Source organism: Mustela nivalis (genome assembly GCF_964662115.1).
Source record: "Mustela nivalis genome assembly, chromosome: 6".
NCBI classification, from domain to species: Eukaryota; Metazoa; Chordata; class Mammalia; order Carnivora; family Mustelidae; genus Mustela; species Mustela nivalis.
In genome coordinates this window covers 15930153-15945542 of record NC_139025.1, presented here as the reverse complement: position 1 = coordinate 15945542, position 15390 = coordinate 15930153, and the positions used below count along the sequence as shown (strand labels likewise).

The window sequence follows — 15390 nt, the reverse complement described above, 5'->3', positions numbered from 1 at the left end:
TGCTATAAGTAGCTGTTACTCAGAAACAATGTAGCTTTTAAATCCTACCAGAAGGCTCCATCAGAGCCTACACTGTGACTCTTGAATTATCAGGTCCCAGTCAACATTAAAGTTTCATGGTTTTGGCAGTGTGTGGAAAGCCAGATGTTGGGAGATGGTAAAGTGGTTTCCATCTGGCTATAATCTTGGTTTTGCATCAGGAGGATAAACATTAAATGTTCATCCATATTAAAAATCTTGAATTTACAGAAGAATGTATGTATGAATGTAATCGCAAATTAACTTGTAATTTTCCCTAGGATGAATATCTCTAGCAGGAGGCTCTGATTTATCTAAGGTTAAATAAGACCTTTATTTTTCAATGGTTTCCAGTTTTTCCCTTGTGAAAAAAATAATTACCATAGTAATTTACAAAGTATTAAGTAGGGAGAAAACCCTTGTCTTTGAGTATTGCTCCTGAGACTCTGAGGTTGCTCCTAAAGACACACGTGTCTTTGTAACTTAATGTCCTGATTTATACCTTATGCTTATCAGAGGTAAGCCCAAGGCACTGGCACCTCATCTTCCTGAAATACAAATGCTTCTAAAATGGTGACAAAAAAGAACTTGATTACATTACACTGAGGTGGTTGTTGCTAAAACCAAGGAGGGAATCTCAGTTGCCAGGTTTACTCAGCATAAACCTCTGCTCCCATTAAATCAATCTAGATGTTTCAAACACTTCAACCTACTTGACTTTCTAGATTAGCAAGTCTTGCACTGAACTCTGAAGGCTCATGTTAACTCAATTTCGGAAGGAAAAATAAAGTATGTTGGGTATAGAAACAAGTTCCATGGAAAGATGGCTCCTAAGCGCCCTCTACTCATGGAATGTTACCTCTCTGGAAAGGACTCATACATAGTAGGACATTGGAACACTGTTGAACCTTACATAAAAACATTACCTAAGATGAGTTGTTAAGAGGTAAATTAAATTGTACAGAAGAGAAGATCTATAAAGCTAGTTTTAAGGAGTAGTGTCAAATCTTCAAGACCTGGCAGTTTTCTTTAAAAAGCCTTTAACTCTGTCCTTTCTATGATGGTGACATAACCTTATTTCACCTTACCCTTTAATTTTATCATTCTGAATGAGCCTCTTCAATTTTTGCCCAACAGATTTATCTTTTTTTTTTTTAAGATTTTATTCATTTATTTGACAGACAGAGATCACAAGTAGACAGAGAGGCAGGCAGAGAGAGAGAGAGAGAGGAGGAAGCAGGCTCCCTGCTGGGCAGAGAGCCCGATGTGGGGCTCGATCCCAGGACCCTGAGATCATGACCCGAGCCGAAGGCAGAGGCTTTAGCCCACTGAGCCACCCAGGCGCCCCCAGATTTATCTTTTTGAAATAAAGTTTCATCATGTTTTGCCCCTATTCAAAAACTGTCAAATTCAGGCATTATTTCTAAAACTCAAAATCATCCTTCAGAGAGGAGGGCAAAAATTTGGGCCAGATCTTACTGGACTTTGGAGTTTATATTGAGAACTTTTCATTCTTTTGTCTACTCATGTATTCATTTATTGACTGTCATACTATGCTAGGGTGCAGATTCACTGACTTGGCTTGCAGGAGTTCACAATCTGTTAGATAGCTGTTGCAGACAGCTATCTAAACATAATATGGTGACATAAATGTTGTAATAGGAACATATTTTGGGTATAAGAGTCATATAAATTGGGGACTGGTGAAGTTTGCACCAAGTAGTGAAGGGTAACAGTCGAGTACCACTATATATTTAATATTGACTATCTCAACCATGACACTGTTGACATTTTGGACTAGATAATTCTAGTCCAAATGAACGAACATAATATCTAGTTGTAGGTTTGTCCTACACACTGTAGGATATTTGGCGGTGTTCCTGGTCTCTGTCTGCTAGATGTCGGTAGCACCCCTCACACAAGTTGTGGCAACCAATGTTGCCAAATGTCCCGCATATGAAATTGTGCCCATTGAGAATCGGTGATCTATTTTCGGTGCTCATTCTGTGGTATAGATGGATAATGGGACTAAACATTAATGTAGATTCCTAAGTTAGTAGCATAACTTCATTTAAGAACTCTGATTCTCAGTCTAGTAGTGAACCTTATATCTTGATTTGGTTTGTGCAGAAAGATTTTTTATGTTACTTGATTATTTAATAATATATATTTTGAGTTCAAATGTGTAGGTTTCCTTTTTACATTTAGGATCTCAGTACAGGTGTCATCCTTTTAGAAGCAACCTCGTTCTTCCTTTCCTTCCAAGAGCTCGGGAAGAGAGGACTGTGATGAGACAGAAGACCAGAGGTAGGGGCAATAACAGGTTGCTGGGACACCTAGTGTGTCCTGTACCACCTAATTCAAAAAATTTTTTTAAAAAGCAGGGTTGTATTATTAAGCTTGATCAGTGCCAGCTGTGCCTTACTGGAACCAGGAATTCCCCACGGTCCTATTTCACAGCAGAACTAAGTAATTCAGTGCATGCATTTAGATCAGAAATTACTTTTCCAGACTTGAAGTCAATACTGGGTGATTATGAACCGTCTATGGTGTCTTGTGATTGAGAAATTATCTCTTACTTTCAAAGATTGGAGTTTTGCTCCATATTGTTGTAGTTTTATGTAAGCAAAGTTCTTATTTTCAAAAAAAGCTACAGACATTATATTTGTTCCTTGTTTCTAAAAATAGGTAAGGTGTGTTTTTATCTAAAGATGGTGAGACTACTAATTTGAACCAGTTTCTTCTCAACTTGTATTCTGAAATATCTCCTGAACATAGTTTGGAGAAAAAGCTATAATGCCAGAAGACGCAGTCATCATCTCTAGTTTAAAAAGTAACAGATCAAAACAATTTAGAGATCCAGCAAACACTGAACATTTGTAGAATATTGGAACAATATGTCTGCTCTTTGGTCTTGAGGCTGCACCACACCAAATATGAGACACCATTCACCTTCTTTTTCTGAGGCTCTTGATGCCAACTATACCTGTTCTCTTTTGCCTTAGATACGGTGGTGGATGATCCTGTAGGTAGAGAATCACTTCAGTCTTTGTTCTCAGAATGGGAAAATCCAATATTTGCCCGTTATCCAGAGGTGGGTCTACTCTTTGCTTGTTATTTTAAAATTTGGATTTCATTTAAATTGTCTATGGGCATGAATGACTACACTAATTTTTAATTACAAATGGATAGTGGGCATGTTTCCAAATAATTTATTTGGAAATACTATTTAATTATTTAACGCTATTTAATTATTTAATGTAGAGAGGAGGAATCAAAATTCATAGCATTTTGGGAGCTCATACATTTTGGATTAAACATGTGTAGAGTGTGATCAGTTTGTGAATAGTAAATGTGTTTGCCACTTTTAGAAAACCTGACTTGCAGCTTTGGCAAAGTATTTGGTGAGGGGGTGATAATTAAAAAAAACCACAAAATACATTAAATCATTATATAAAGTAGCTAGACTTCTACTGGCAGGATACTTCATCATGGGATGTGAGTTTATGTTCTCCCTCAGTAGGTTATCACAGAACGTACTCATGTGTTGTAATGAAGGTATAAAATAAATAAACATTTGATTACTGATTTTTCAGTTAAGTTGTGTTTAAGGACTTGATCATGGTGCATAAACAGATTGTTATTCTGAAACAGCATTGGTTTTTGTTAGTAATTTTGTTTATAACCCAGAATTTATTATTTAAGACTAATAATCTACAGAGCCTTTTGAATTTCTGAAGTCAACACACCTCTAATAGGTTCTATGAAAATGAATGTTTTAAAGCACTTCGAGACCTTTAGTAAAACAGCTCTGCAGATATAAAGAATTAAAATTTAAATGATGTTTACGCTGGGTCCTTCTAGGTTGCTGTTGATGTAAGCAGTGGCCAGGCCAAAAGCTTGGTGGTTAAAATACACAATGTCTTATATCCTTATCGTTTCACCAAAGAAATGATTCATTCAATGCAGGTAAGAAGTTGACTTTGGAATCTTATAAAAATATATGTAGAAGGGGCGCCTGGGTGGCTCAGTGGTTTGGGCTGCTGCCTTCGGCTCGGGTCATGATCTCAGGGTCCTGGGATCGAGCCCCACATCGGGCTCTCTGCTCTGCAGGAAGCCTGCTTCCCTCTCTCTCTCTCTCTCTGCCTGCCTCTCTGCCTACTTGTGATCTCTGTCTGTCAAATAAATAAATAAAATCTTTAAAAAAAAAAATATATATATATATATATATATATGTAGGACTCAACCTGGACAAACTCTTGTGAAATTGAATATATTTGATGATCTAGACCACCCTGGTCAAGGCACATGTATGTTTTAAAATCTTACTGGAGGGGCGCCTGGGTGGCTCAGTGGGTTAAGCCTCTGCCTTCGGCTCAGGTCATGATCTCAGGGTCCTGGGATCGAGCCCCGCGTCGGGCTCTCTGCTCAGCAGGGAGCCTGCTTCCCTCTCTCTCTCTCTCTCTGCCTGCCTCTCTGCGTACTTGTGATCTCTGTCTGTCAAATAAATAAATAAAATCTTAAAAAAAATCTTACTGGAACTTATGTAAGAAGAAAAAAAATTTCTTTTTATCAGAAGAAAAAGCAAAAGGACTAATTTTAATTACAAAGAGAAAAGGTCTTCAGTAGTGTGAACAAGCTTGGAGGGATGAATTATAGATTGAGGTTCACAGTTTCAAGGATTATATATATTGACTTTATATTTTGACAATAATTAATAAATCAAGTAAATACTGTAGAGGCATTATCCTTAAATGTATTAACAGTGCCCCTTTGTAAACGACCTTCTATTGTGTGAGGCCACAAAGGACATGGCTTAGGAGACTCCAGATTCAGGATCTCTGTTAACAAAAGGAACCCCTTGTTTCATCTGCTTTGCTAGTTTGCCCTCTCCCTACACCACTCAGGCTGTCTTTGTCTACTTATTTTAAGTATGGAAACAAATTAGGAGGTTAGACAGATACAGGCGAACTCCTAACCTGTCATTGACCTGGTGCCAGAGCAATGCAGGCTCTTTTTTTTATTTTTTATTTTTAAGATTTTATTTATTTATTTGACAAAGAGAGCCACATAGAGAGAAGGAACACAAGCAGAGGGAGCGTGAGAGGGAGAAACAGGCTTCCCGTTGAGGAGGGAGCCGGATGTAGGCTTCAGTTCCAGGGCCCTGGGATCAAGACCTGAGCCAAAGGCAGTCATGAAGGCAGCCACTTAATGACTGAGCCACCCAGGTGGCCGCAAAGCAAGCTCTTGATCCAGAATTAGGGGAGTGAGGCGGGGAAGTACAGGGAGAACCTTTTCTGTACCTGGACAAAGAGGAGCCACCATGGATTAAAGCCCCTTGTGGCTTTTAACTTAGAGTTGTAAGGGACTAGCTCCTCCAAAATGCTTTTCCTTGCTTTTGCATAAATTTTCAAAATTTATTTTAGCCCCATTTGTTAGCAGTCTCTGATCATATTAATAATTCTCTGGTCCTATTTCCTATTAATAAGAGTCATTCTATTGGGAACATTTCAGGTCTACTCTAAAGTTTTGTTAGCATGTCCCTTTTAGAATTCTTAGCCTGTAGTCTCCTTCCTTTATGTGTTCTGATCATTTTACTTGCCCATTTTTTAATCTTTCCTAATGACTCCTAATGACTCCTTCAGGTTCATCAGGACCTTACCATAGTTTTAGGTATGAATGTTACAGTGCAAATGACTCTTAATTAAGTATACTTTTTTCTCTTTATATGTAGATAAAACTTTGTTAATTTGTATTTAGTGTTGTGCCTCTTATTTTAATGTGTGGCAGGTTCTCCAGCAAGTGGATAACAAGTTTATTGCCTGTTTAATGAGCACCAAGACTGAAGAGAATGGCGAAGCAGGTAAGATTGGAGTTCAGGGGGCAACTGGGTGGCTCAGTCAGTTGACCGCTGTCTTTGGCTCTGGTTGTTATCCTGGGGTCCTGGGATTGAGTCCCACATCAGGCTCCCTCCTGAGCAGGGGAGTCTGCTTCTCTCTCTCCCTCTGCCCCTCCTCTAATGCTCTCTCTCTGGCTCACTCTCTCCTCTCTCTCTCAAATAAATAAAATCTTTAAAAGAAAAAAAAGATTGGAATTTAGCCTTCATTAATAAGCAGCTGGTCTGGTAGACTCCTTTTAAAGTACTTTTAATTCAGTTGCTGTGATTTGGGCAGATTAAAACCAACTGGGAAAACCAATTTAAATTAATATTATGAAAGAACAGTTTTAAAGTACATTAGTTTTATATGCATATGCAGAGACATACATATATAAGATACATTTTAAGCTATTAAAAATAGTTACCTTGTGGGTGACGATGAGAGTGGGCAAAGGGGAAATTTCATCTTTTACTCTCTAAAGTATTTTATAGTATTTGACTTTTTTATAATGTTTTCATGTATTCCCTTTATAATAATAGAAAGTTTATATAATGAACTCTGCTAGGTTTATTAAGAGTTACATATAATACCTTGGTGACCTGCTTTAATACAACAATAGTAGTTTGTAAACAGATATTGATTGCCTGTTGCATGACAGGGACTATACTAGGCCCTAGAGCTACAATGGTGGGGAAGAATATACATGTAAGAGAAACAGATAAGTAGATAAACATTAAAATTTTAATTCTAGCTAAAGTTATGGAAGAGAGAAACAAGATGCTATTTGTTTTTTAAAAGATTTTATTTATTTGAGAGAGAGCGAGAGAGAGAAAGCATGAAACGGGGGAGGGTCAGAGAGAGAAGCAGACTCCCCATTGCACAGGGAGCCCGAAGTGGGACTCGAACCCAGGACCCTGGGATCATGACCTGAGCTGAAGGCAGACGCCCAACCGACTGAGTCACCTAGGTGCCCCAAGAAACAAGATGCTGTAAAAAAAAAAAAAAAAAAAATGGTACTGAGAGATTTGATTTAGTTAGGAAAGCCTGGGAAGGTTTTCTTGGTAAAATGCGATCTGAAGTATGAGTGTGAGCTAACTAAGTAACCAAGGGAGGGAAGAGTATTCTGGGCTGAGGAATGACAAATGATACATATTTGATTTCCTCTCCTCTAGTGAGAGGAAGCAGGACAAATGCAGCTGGAATGAGAGCATGGAGATGAGGCCAGAGAAGTAGGTCACAGCCAGTTCTTAAGTGTCAGTTACTGTCTTTGTATTTGTCTCAACCCAGATTGGAAACAATGGAAAGCTTTTTGTTTTCTTTTGTTATTGTTTGTTTTTGCAGTGATACATGTCACATTGCATTTGTGCCTTGGAAATACTGCTCTGGTTGCAGTATGGAGAATGGGTTGGGGCTGGGGTAGAGTCCCAGTAATTGCAGAGAGACTGTAGGAGGATACTGCAATATCTAAAGATGATAGTTGGTGAAGACCAGGGTGGACTGGAGAAAAGCGAGTGCATTAGAGAGATAGGTAGGTCAGCAGCGTTCAGTGATGCATTGGGTATGGCAAAGGAATCAAAGATGACTCCTCATTTTCTGACCTCTTCACTGAGTGAATGATGCAGGACCAGGTGACAGAGATCCCAAGGAGAGCCTCAGAAATCTGTCCCATGTAGGACTGAAGGAGGCTAAGGGTGAAAGAAGGCTTGTTTTTCATTTTTCTTTTTAAATGAGAAGACTCGAACACATTTATAAGGAATGCTTGATAGTGTATGGCTGAGAGCTCTGAGCACCTGTGGAGGGCTTGTGTCCAGAGAGGCAGACGTGCAGGGGGATGCTTTGAAAATTTGGAAGCAGTTCATTCTCTTTGTATTCCAGAGTATTCCCTTTTATCTTGCTTATGTTGTAGATTTATTTAGTAAATGTCATAATAGATCAAAGGCAAATAAAAAGTGCTGTCAAAATTGTCATAAATGTGAGTGAAAGTCAAATTCTAGTAGTTTCATCATTTTGGGAAAATGAACAGATTTTTTTTCTAAGGTTTTGATTACCTGGAATTCTTTGTTGTTTAAAGATTTTATTTGTTTATTTATTTATTTATCTGAGAGAGAGAAAGAGACCCAGCATGTAGAGGGATCTCCAACAGACCCCACACATGCTGAGCTCAGAGCTGATGCAGGGCTCAATCCCACAACCCTGAGCTCATGGCATGAGCTAAAATCATGGGTCAGACGTTGAACCGAGTGAGCTACCCAGGTGCCCCTCTTTGTTGTTGAATACCAAAATCTCTATACTCATCTGAGATGAGTATAGCCACAAAATCTGAGATGTTCAGAGAAGCAAAAGGGACCTATTTATTTATTTATTTATTTTATTTTGTTTATTTATTTGACAGAGAGAAATCACAAGTAGACGGAGAGGCAGGCAGAGAGAGAGAAAGGGAAGTAGGCTCCCTGCTGAGCAGAGAGCCCGATGCGGGACTCGATCCCAGGATCCTGAGATCATGACCTGAGCCGAAGGCAGCGGCTTAACCCACTGAGCCACCCAGGCGCCCAAAAGGGACCTATTTAAATTTCTCTTGCCATTCTGTATTATCATTGGGTTTATAGTTGACCTTTGAACAATGCAGAGGAGCCCTAAACCCCCACACAATCAAAATTCATGTATAACTTCTGACACCCCCCAAAACTTAACTACTATTAGCCTACTGTTAACCAAAGCCTTATTAATAATTTAAACAATGCATATTTTGTATGTTATGTAGATGATATGTTGTATTCTTACAATAAAATAAGCTATAGAAATTGTTACTAACAAAATCATAAAGAAAATACATTTACAGTACTGTATTTATCGAAAAAAATCGGCATGTAGATGCCCCAAGCAGTTCAAACCCATGTTGTTCAATGGTCGATTTTAGTTAGATACCACCAAAGAGAACTCTTAAATAAATACATTTTTTAAAATCAAAATGTAAGTGTTTTTACTGTCACTCATGAATACTAAAAGCAATTTATTCTTGTAATTGATTTATTTTAATATTTGCATGTTTTTTAAATTGACAAATATATTGTTTTAAATTATAGTGAAATTAATCCCATATACTCATAAATTGGCATTTTGTATAGCATACTTCCACTTGTGATATAATACAGTTGCTATGATACCCCAAAGAATAAGGGTTCATTCATTTGTTCTGTAAATATTGATTGAGTGTCCTTGAGGTGCCTTGTACTATTATACATGCTGGGAGTATAACAGATAGAATTCCTTCCCCTTATGAAACTGCTATTCTGTTGTGTTAGAATATCAAAAATACAGCTTCTGACATGATTAAATTACTTCATATCTTCTGCTTCATTCAAGGAATGGAGAAAATGTTGTCAACAGTATATAGACTATAAATCATTCTGCTACCATCAGGTACAGAATTGATTTCCTAGGGCCCCTGACTCTTGGTAATTCATACCAACTCATTTTAAGTTTGAGGTTACTCCCTCACAATTTTTTTTATTTATTCCATTGTTTTGCCCAATACAGGATGTTCCCTCTTCATCACAACCAGCTGCAACTCCTCCTATCCTCAAAGGAATTTAAAATTCATGTTCCTGTGGTTGAACATGCCGTCAGAAAAATTACTTCCTTTTTCCCCTTAAGTCTTAAGCTCTCATGCCATGAATTTGATGGTGTCATAGTAACATTCAATTCTTTAGTAGAAATGGGAAAAACAGGAATTATCTATTTTGATCAAATTCAAGAGGAGAACTTTTATTTCAATATGACCAATAGCAATAAACCTCAACCCTTTGGCCCAAAGTGATAAAATTACAAGACAAAAAGATGTATTAATGTAATTGAGAGTCAGTCCTGTCAGTGAGAAAGGGATTTCCCTGTAGGTTTGGCTTTTTGGGTAGGAACATTCTGCCTTCTCTTTTGCACTTGAGAGTCAAAAGCCTTGCTACTCAAATCATGGTCTGTAAATAGCATCACTTGGGAATTTGTTAGAACTGCAGAATCTCAGGGTGCCTGGGTGGCTCAGCCACTTAAGTGTCTCCCTTTGGCTCAGGTTGTGATCTTGGGCTCCTGGGATGGAGTCCGCATCTGATTTCCTCCTCAGCGGGGAGTTGGCTCCTCCTTCTCTCTCTCTCTCCCCCAGCTCATGCTCTCTCTGTCTCCAATAAATAAATAAAATCTTTCAAAGAAAAAAGAATTGTATGATCTTGCGTCCTATCTCTAATCTGCTGAATGAGATTCTGCAGGATCCGCAGGTTATTTGTGTGCTCATCAGAGTTTGAGAAGCCTGAGTCTGAAGCAAGGCAAACTAGGACTGAGGGCCAGATCCAACCACTACCCGCTTTTGTGCACCCAGGGAGCTAAGAATGGTTTTTACATTTTTGAGTGGTTGAAAAAAGCAAAAGAATAATATTTCTTGACACATTAAAATGATATGAAATTAGTATTTCAGAATGAAGTTTTATTGGAACACAGCTACAGTGTTACTGTATTGTCTATGGCTGCTTTGGTTCAAAAGAAATAGTTGAGTAGTTGTGACAGAAACCATATGTCCTAAAAAGCCACAGAAAAAATTTGCTGACCTCTGATCTAAAGTGTACCAGATCTGGCGGCCACCTTTTTTAATATGTAAATGGTTTGTGAGAAAAGTTGAAATTGGCCAGAAGAAGGATGTTTTTTTAAAAAAAATTCTAATTACACTTATATTTAAAAGACATAATTATTATATAATGTAAATGAACCAATTGAATTTATATGTTTGGCTATAATGTTTCTTAAAGTGAACAACATCTGTCGTTTATTAAAAGTGTACTCTATGGGAAAAAAAAAAGTGTACTAGAATTACGTTCTTCATGGGCTCCAGAGTAGCTTGTAAATCAAAGTCAGCTGATTATGATAATGTGTGTGAAGTCCTTCATTGTATCAATTTGAATTAATAAAGCAAGATCAGTATTTAAACATTAGGAATATAGGATTTTAACCTTGTTTTATAAATGAAATACCATGAACTAAAGACTTTCTCATCCGGAATAAATTAGTTATAGTTTTCCCCATAATTTCAATTTTTTAAGAAATGAAGGATGTAATTGTTACTACTACATATGTATGTTTCCCTGGTGCTTATGTTGTTAAATAGTTTGAATTAATTTTTTTTCCCTGCACACAACATGATTATTTTAACGTAGATCTGAGAATTTGAAACTCTAGTAATCCTTGCTAATCTTCTAGGTGGAAACCTGCTGGTTCTAGTGGATCAACATGCTGCCCACGAGCGTGTCCGTTTAGAGCAGCTGATTATGGGTAAGGATCTGTTTGGGAATAGAAGAGATTTGACACTCCCGTGCAGAGCTTGTATACTGAAAGAGTTTTTCTAACTGTGGCTGTTTTGAGGAAAGATGAATTCTATGTTTAAAAATTTAAGCTGAGGGGCGCCTGGGTGGCTCAGTGGGTTAAAGCCTCTGCCTTCGGCTCGGGTCATGATCCCGGGGTCCTGGGATTGAGCCCTGCATCGGGCTCTCTGCTTGGCAGGGAGCCTGCTTCTTCCTCTCTCTCTCTGCCTGCCTCTCTGCCTACTTGTGATCTCTGCCTGTCAAATAAATTAAACAAAAACAAAAAAAAATTTAAGCTGAAGTCTTCTGGTTTGGCTTCTTTTATAACTGAAAGAACATAGTGATTCACTCTGGTGATTTGAAGTTGGTGGTCTTAAATGGTCAAAGATATATTTGCCATACATTTATCATTGACCCTAATGGTTGGGTCCCTAAGAATTAGGCTACTCTATTGTGACCATCATAAAAATACACTGTGTGCCCATATGATCTTGGTATATGTATCTTAACACTTCATCTGTCAGAGACTATCACCAGCTCATAAGAACCAGTATATTGTTTTTATTATAAAATTTGTTTTGAATAGGTGGTATAATCAAGTAAGTTCAAGTCTGAAAGGTATAAAAGGTAATATAATAAGGTCTCTTTTCTCTCCTTGTTCCTCATCCCACTAGTTTCTCTCCCCAGAGACAAGCAATATCACTAACTTGTTATATGTTTTTTCCAAAGTCAGTATGTGCTTTTTAATCTTTGCTACCCTATTTTCTCATCATGAGGTCGTATGTTCTCCAAATGGTAAAATCCCAGGAAAATCTTTACTCCTGTGGTCAAGTAATGAAAACTAATGTCAAAGAGTTAGGGGAGGACCTAAGGAGATAGTTCATGGACTAGAATGGCAGTGATATTACTTCCACGTTCACTTTTCCTTATGAGATGAAGACTTAATTGTCATAAAGATATGGTAAAATTAGTGTTAGGAAAACTTGCCATAGGCTCGGGACTATTTGAGAACAGGACTGATGACTGTTTTCAGAGACTGGAAAACCCTTCTGAAGGAGTGGGGAAATCTTGAGCCTTACCAGTGTTATTTTCTCAGTAATCAACAGTATTACCGCCATCCCCTGTTATTAAAACCACATTTATTGACTATCTACAGAAACACTGCCTTGTTCATTTCAATGTAAGACTTAAGTCTTATATTTCTTATTTTGGAAAATACTGACGAAATGAATACATGGACTAGATATTTACTAGTTTGACTTTAATAATGGAAATTCAAAACCTAAAACTGAACATGGAACACATTGCTAAGTACAATAATAATTAACATGGCTGTACCTCACCATGCCTTATTTTTATCTAATTCTGGAAGACTTCACTTCCTCCTCTTCACCGATTCATCTTTTTTCCAATAGATTCCTATGAGAAGCAAAAGCCACAGGACTCTGGTCGGAAAAAATTACTGTCTTCCATTGTAAGTCCTCCACTAGAGATAAAAGTGACAGAGGAACAAAGGAGACTCTTACGGTTAGTACCATCATGAGAATGTGATAGATACTTAACAGTATAACCTCTCACAGTAATTCTGTGAGGTATAACTGTTCCTTTTTTCAGGTGAGACACCTGAGACCAAAGTGAGTTTACATGACTTCTTCAAGGTTATAACAACTCTTGAGTGGTGGATAAGTCTTTCAGATGCAGGTCTTCTGACTCCAAATGCTCCTCTTTCCACTATATCACAGCTGTTGAGTATAGGATAGAGTTTCCTTGATAATTTTTTCCAGCAGTTGGCTTAGAATGCTCTTACCATTTCTTGGAAAAGTCCGTGTTTATGCTGTGTTGTTTCTGAAAGCAAAGTTACTGCAGTAATTGCTTCCATTCTGCTTTGCCTTGGTGCATTCTAGATTCTTAGTTTTCATTACCATAATCATACTGGGAAGAAAGTAAAACACTGAGCCATGAGGAAGGGGTAAATCATATGGTGAGTCACAAGATAGGACGCTGTCCCACTTTTGAGCAGCAGAGATTATTGGAAATTAAAAAAGAATTGTCTCTGAATATATGTTTGGTTTGGGAATATGCAATTGCCAATAAATCTTCTTCCCTGGGGCATAATTTATAATAGAAACAGATCCATTTATTTACATGCTGTTAATCAGGACTTCTCAGTTCCTAGGGCTGTTAATTACCTCCCTGCTTTAATGCTGATTCAAAACATTCTCAGCCCTTTTTATTTGTGCTGAACTCCTTGAACTGCCAGCAATGAGGAGAAGTTAGCAATTTGCCAGTGAAGAATAAAAACTTAGGAACAAGACTTAGAAACAAACTTGATTCTCTCAATGGAAAAGAGATAAAAAGATGAAAGTTACTATAATTCAAAAAGGAAAGTTGATGATAAAATCCTAAACAAATGACCATAAGTATGAGAAAAACAGTACAACTCTTAAAACTTGTGGCTGCTTTTGAGAAACTCTCCAGTGTTTGGAACTCATAGTAAAATGTGAATGAAGTAATACTTTTGTAATTGAGGTTATCTCTTTAGGTGTTACCACAAAAATCTGGAAGATCTGGGCCTTGAAATTACATTTCCAGACACCAGTGATTCTCTGGTCCTTGTAGGAAAAGTACCACTCTGTTTTGTAGAAAGAGAAGCCAATGAACTTCGAAGAGGAAGAGCTCCTGTGACCAAGAGTATCGTGGAGGTAAGACAGAGCTTCACATGTTGAGGATATTGCTGAGTGAAGGTAACCTCCTGTTTTCTTTAGAAATTCTCTATATTCATCGTTTATTTAATAAGCATCTGTGAGATCCCTGCTATGTGCCAGGTGCTAGAGATTCAGAGATGAATTACCTCAAGTTGAAGAAAGAAGAACATTTAAGTAATTACAAATACAATGAAATTTGGCCAGTAGAGCTATGTTCAAAAGTGCTGTGGAAATGCAGAATGATTACTGTGCCTAGGAGGATGGAAGTCAAGGAAACTATCACAGAAAAGCTATTTTTTTTTCCTTAGGAAAAATCTTGTAGAACCTTAGAGGAGAAGGGCAGTCTAGACAGAACAACTGATATGAGAAACACGGAGCAGATCCTGTGTTTAGAGAACTACCGGTATATATGGCTTAAATGAAGATATATATGTAGTGATGGACTAGATGAGGCTAGAAAGGCCATCAAGACCAAGTCATAAAGGGATTTTGCATAGTCTGTTAAGTTTGCATTTCATCCTCCACATATGTGTTTTTTTTTTTTTAAGATTTTCATTTATTTATTTGACAGACAAGTAGGCAGAGAGGCAGGCAGAGACAGAGAGAGGAGGAAGCAAGCTCCCTGCTGAGCAGAGAGCCCGATGTGGGGCTCGATCCCAGGATCCTGGGATCATGACCTGAGCTAAAGGCAGAGTCTTAACCCACTGATCCACCCAGGTGCCCCCACATATGTGTTTTGATAAAGGTCTGGAAAACTGCTGCTGGGATGTGGCATTGGAGGTGTTGAAGAGAAAACCATACTTCTTACTTTATTTATGTGTTTCACTTTAAAAAAAAAAAAAAAAAAAAATATATATATATATATATATATATATATATATAGTCTCCACGCCCAGTGTAGAGCCCACTGTGGGTTTTGAACTCTTGACCCTGAGATCCAAGACTTGAGCTGAGATCAAGAGTCAGATGCTTAACCACCTGAGCCACAGAGGCACCCCACACTGCTTTTTATAACAGACAATTTATTTTGCCTTTGTTGTCTTTTCTTTACTCCTTTCTGGTTTTCTATTAGAGTTTTCTCTATTTCTTCTTTTTTTCCTCTGCTAGTTTAGAAATTACATATTCTATTGTATTCCTTTAGATTAGCCTTGAATTTCAGCCTTAACAAACTATCAGGCAATTTGTTTCTCTGTTCTCCCTAAACTGTACAAAAACCTTACAATCCTTTCTCTTCCATCATTCCCCTCCCGTCTTCCATGCTGTTCCTCAGTATTTTAACTCTATCTTGTTTTTAATCTCCTTAGCAGTCATTAATTTTATAGTCAATGTTTATTTTATTTTTTAAGTTTAAATTTAATTAACATTTAGTGTATTATTAGTTTCAGAGGTAGAGTTGAGTGATTCATCAGTCTTATATAATACCCAGTTCTCATTACATCATGTCCCCTC

General features: G+C 37.7%; 1 protein-coding gene across 9 annotated transcripts in view; it reads left to right on the top strand.

The window, feature by feature from the left end:
- The window catches only part of LOC309866087 (acylphosphatase-1), a 372899-nt gene that overhangs the window by 23896 nt on the left and 333613 nt on the right, over positions 1–15390 (top strand). For 5 of the 9 annotated variants that reach the window (XM_082733375.1, XM_082733374.1, XM_082733380.1 and 2 more), the window contains exons 3-9: positions 2227–2325; positions 3024–3112; positions 3883–3987; positions 5809–5881; positions 11136–11207; positions 12652–12763; positions 13779–13938. The exons of 1 other annotated variant lie outside the window; for it this stretch is intronic. In XM_082733375.1, coding sequence (XP_082589501.1) covers positions 2227–2325; positions 3024–3112; positions 3883–3987; positions 5809–5881; positions 11136–11207; positions 12652–12763; positions 13779–13938 — 710 coding nt within the window. The remainder of the gene's footprint in view (positions 1–2226; positions 2326–3023; positions 3113–3882; positions 3988–5808; positions 5882–11135; positions 11208–12651; positions 12764–13778; positions 13939–15390) is intronic. 3 more of the 9 variants (XM_082733379.1, XM_082733381.1, XM_082733382.1) reach the window with 1 other exon arrangement.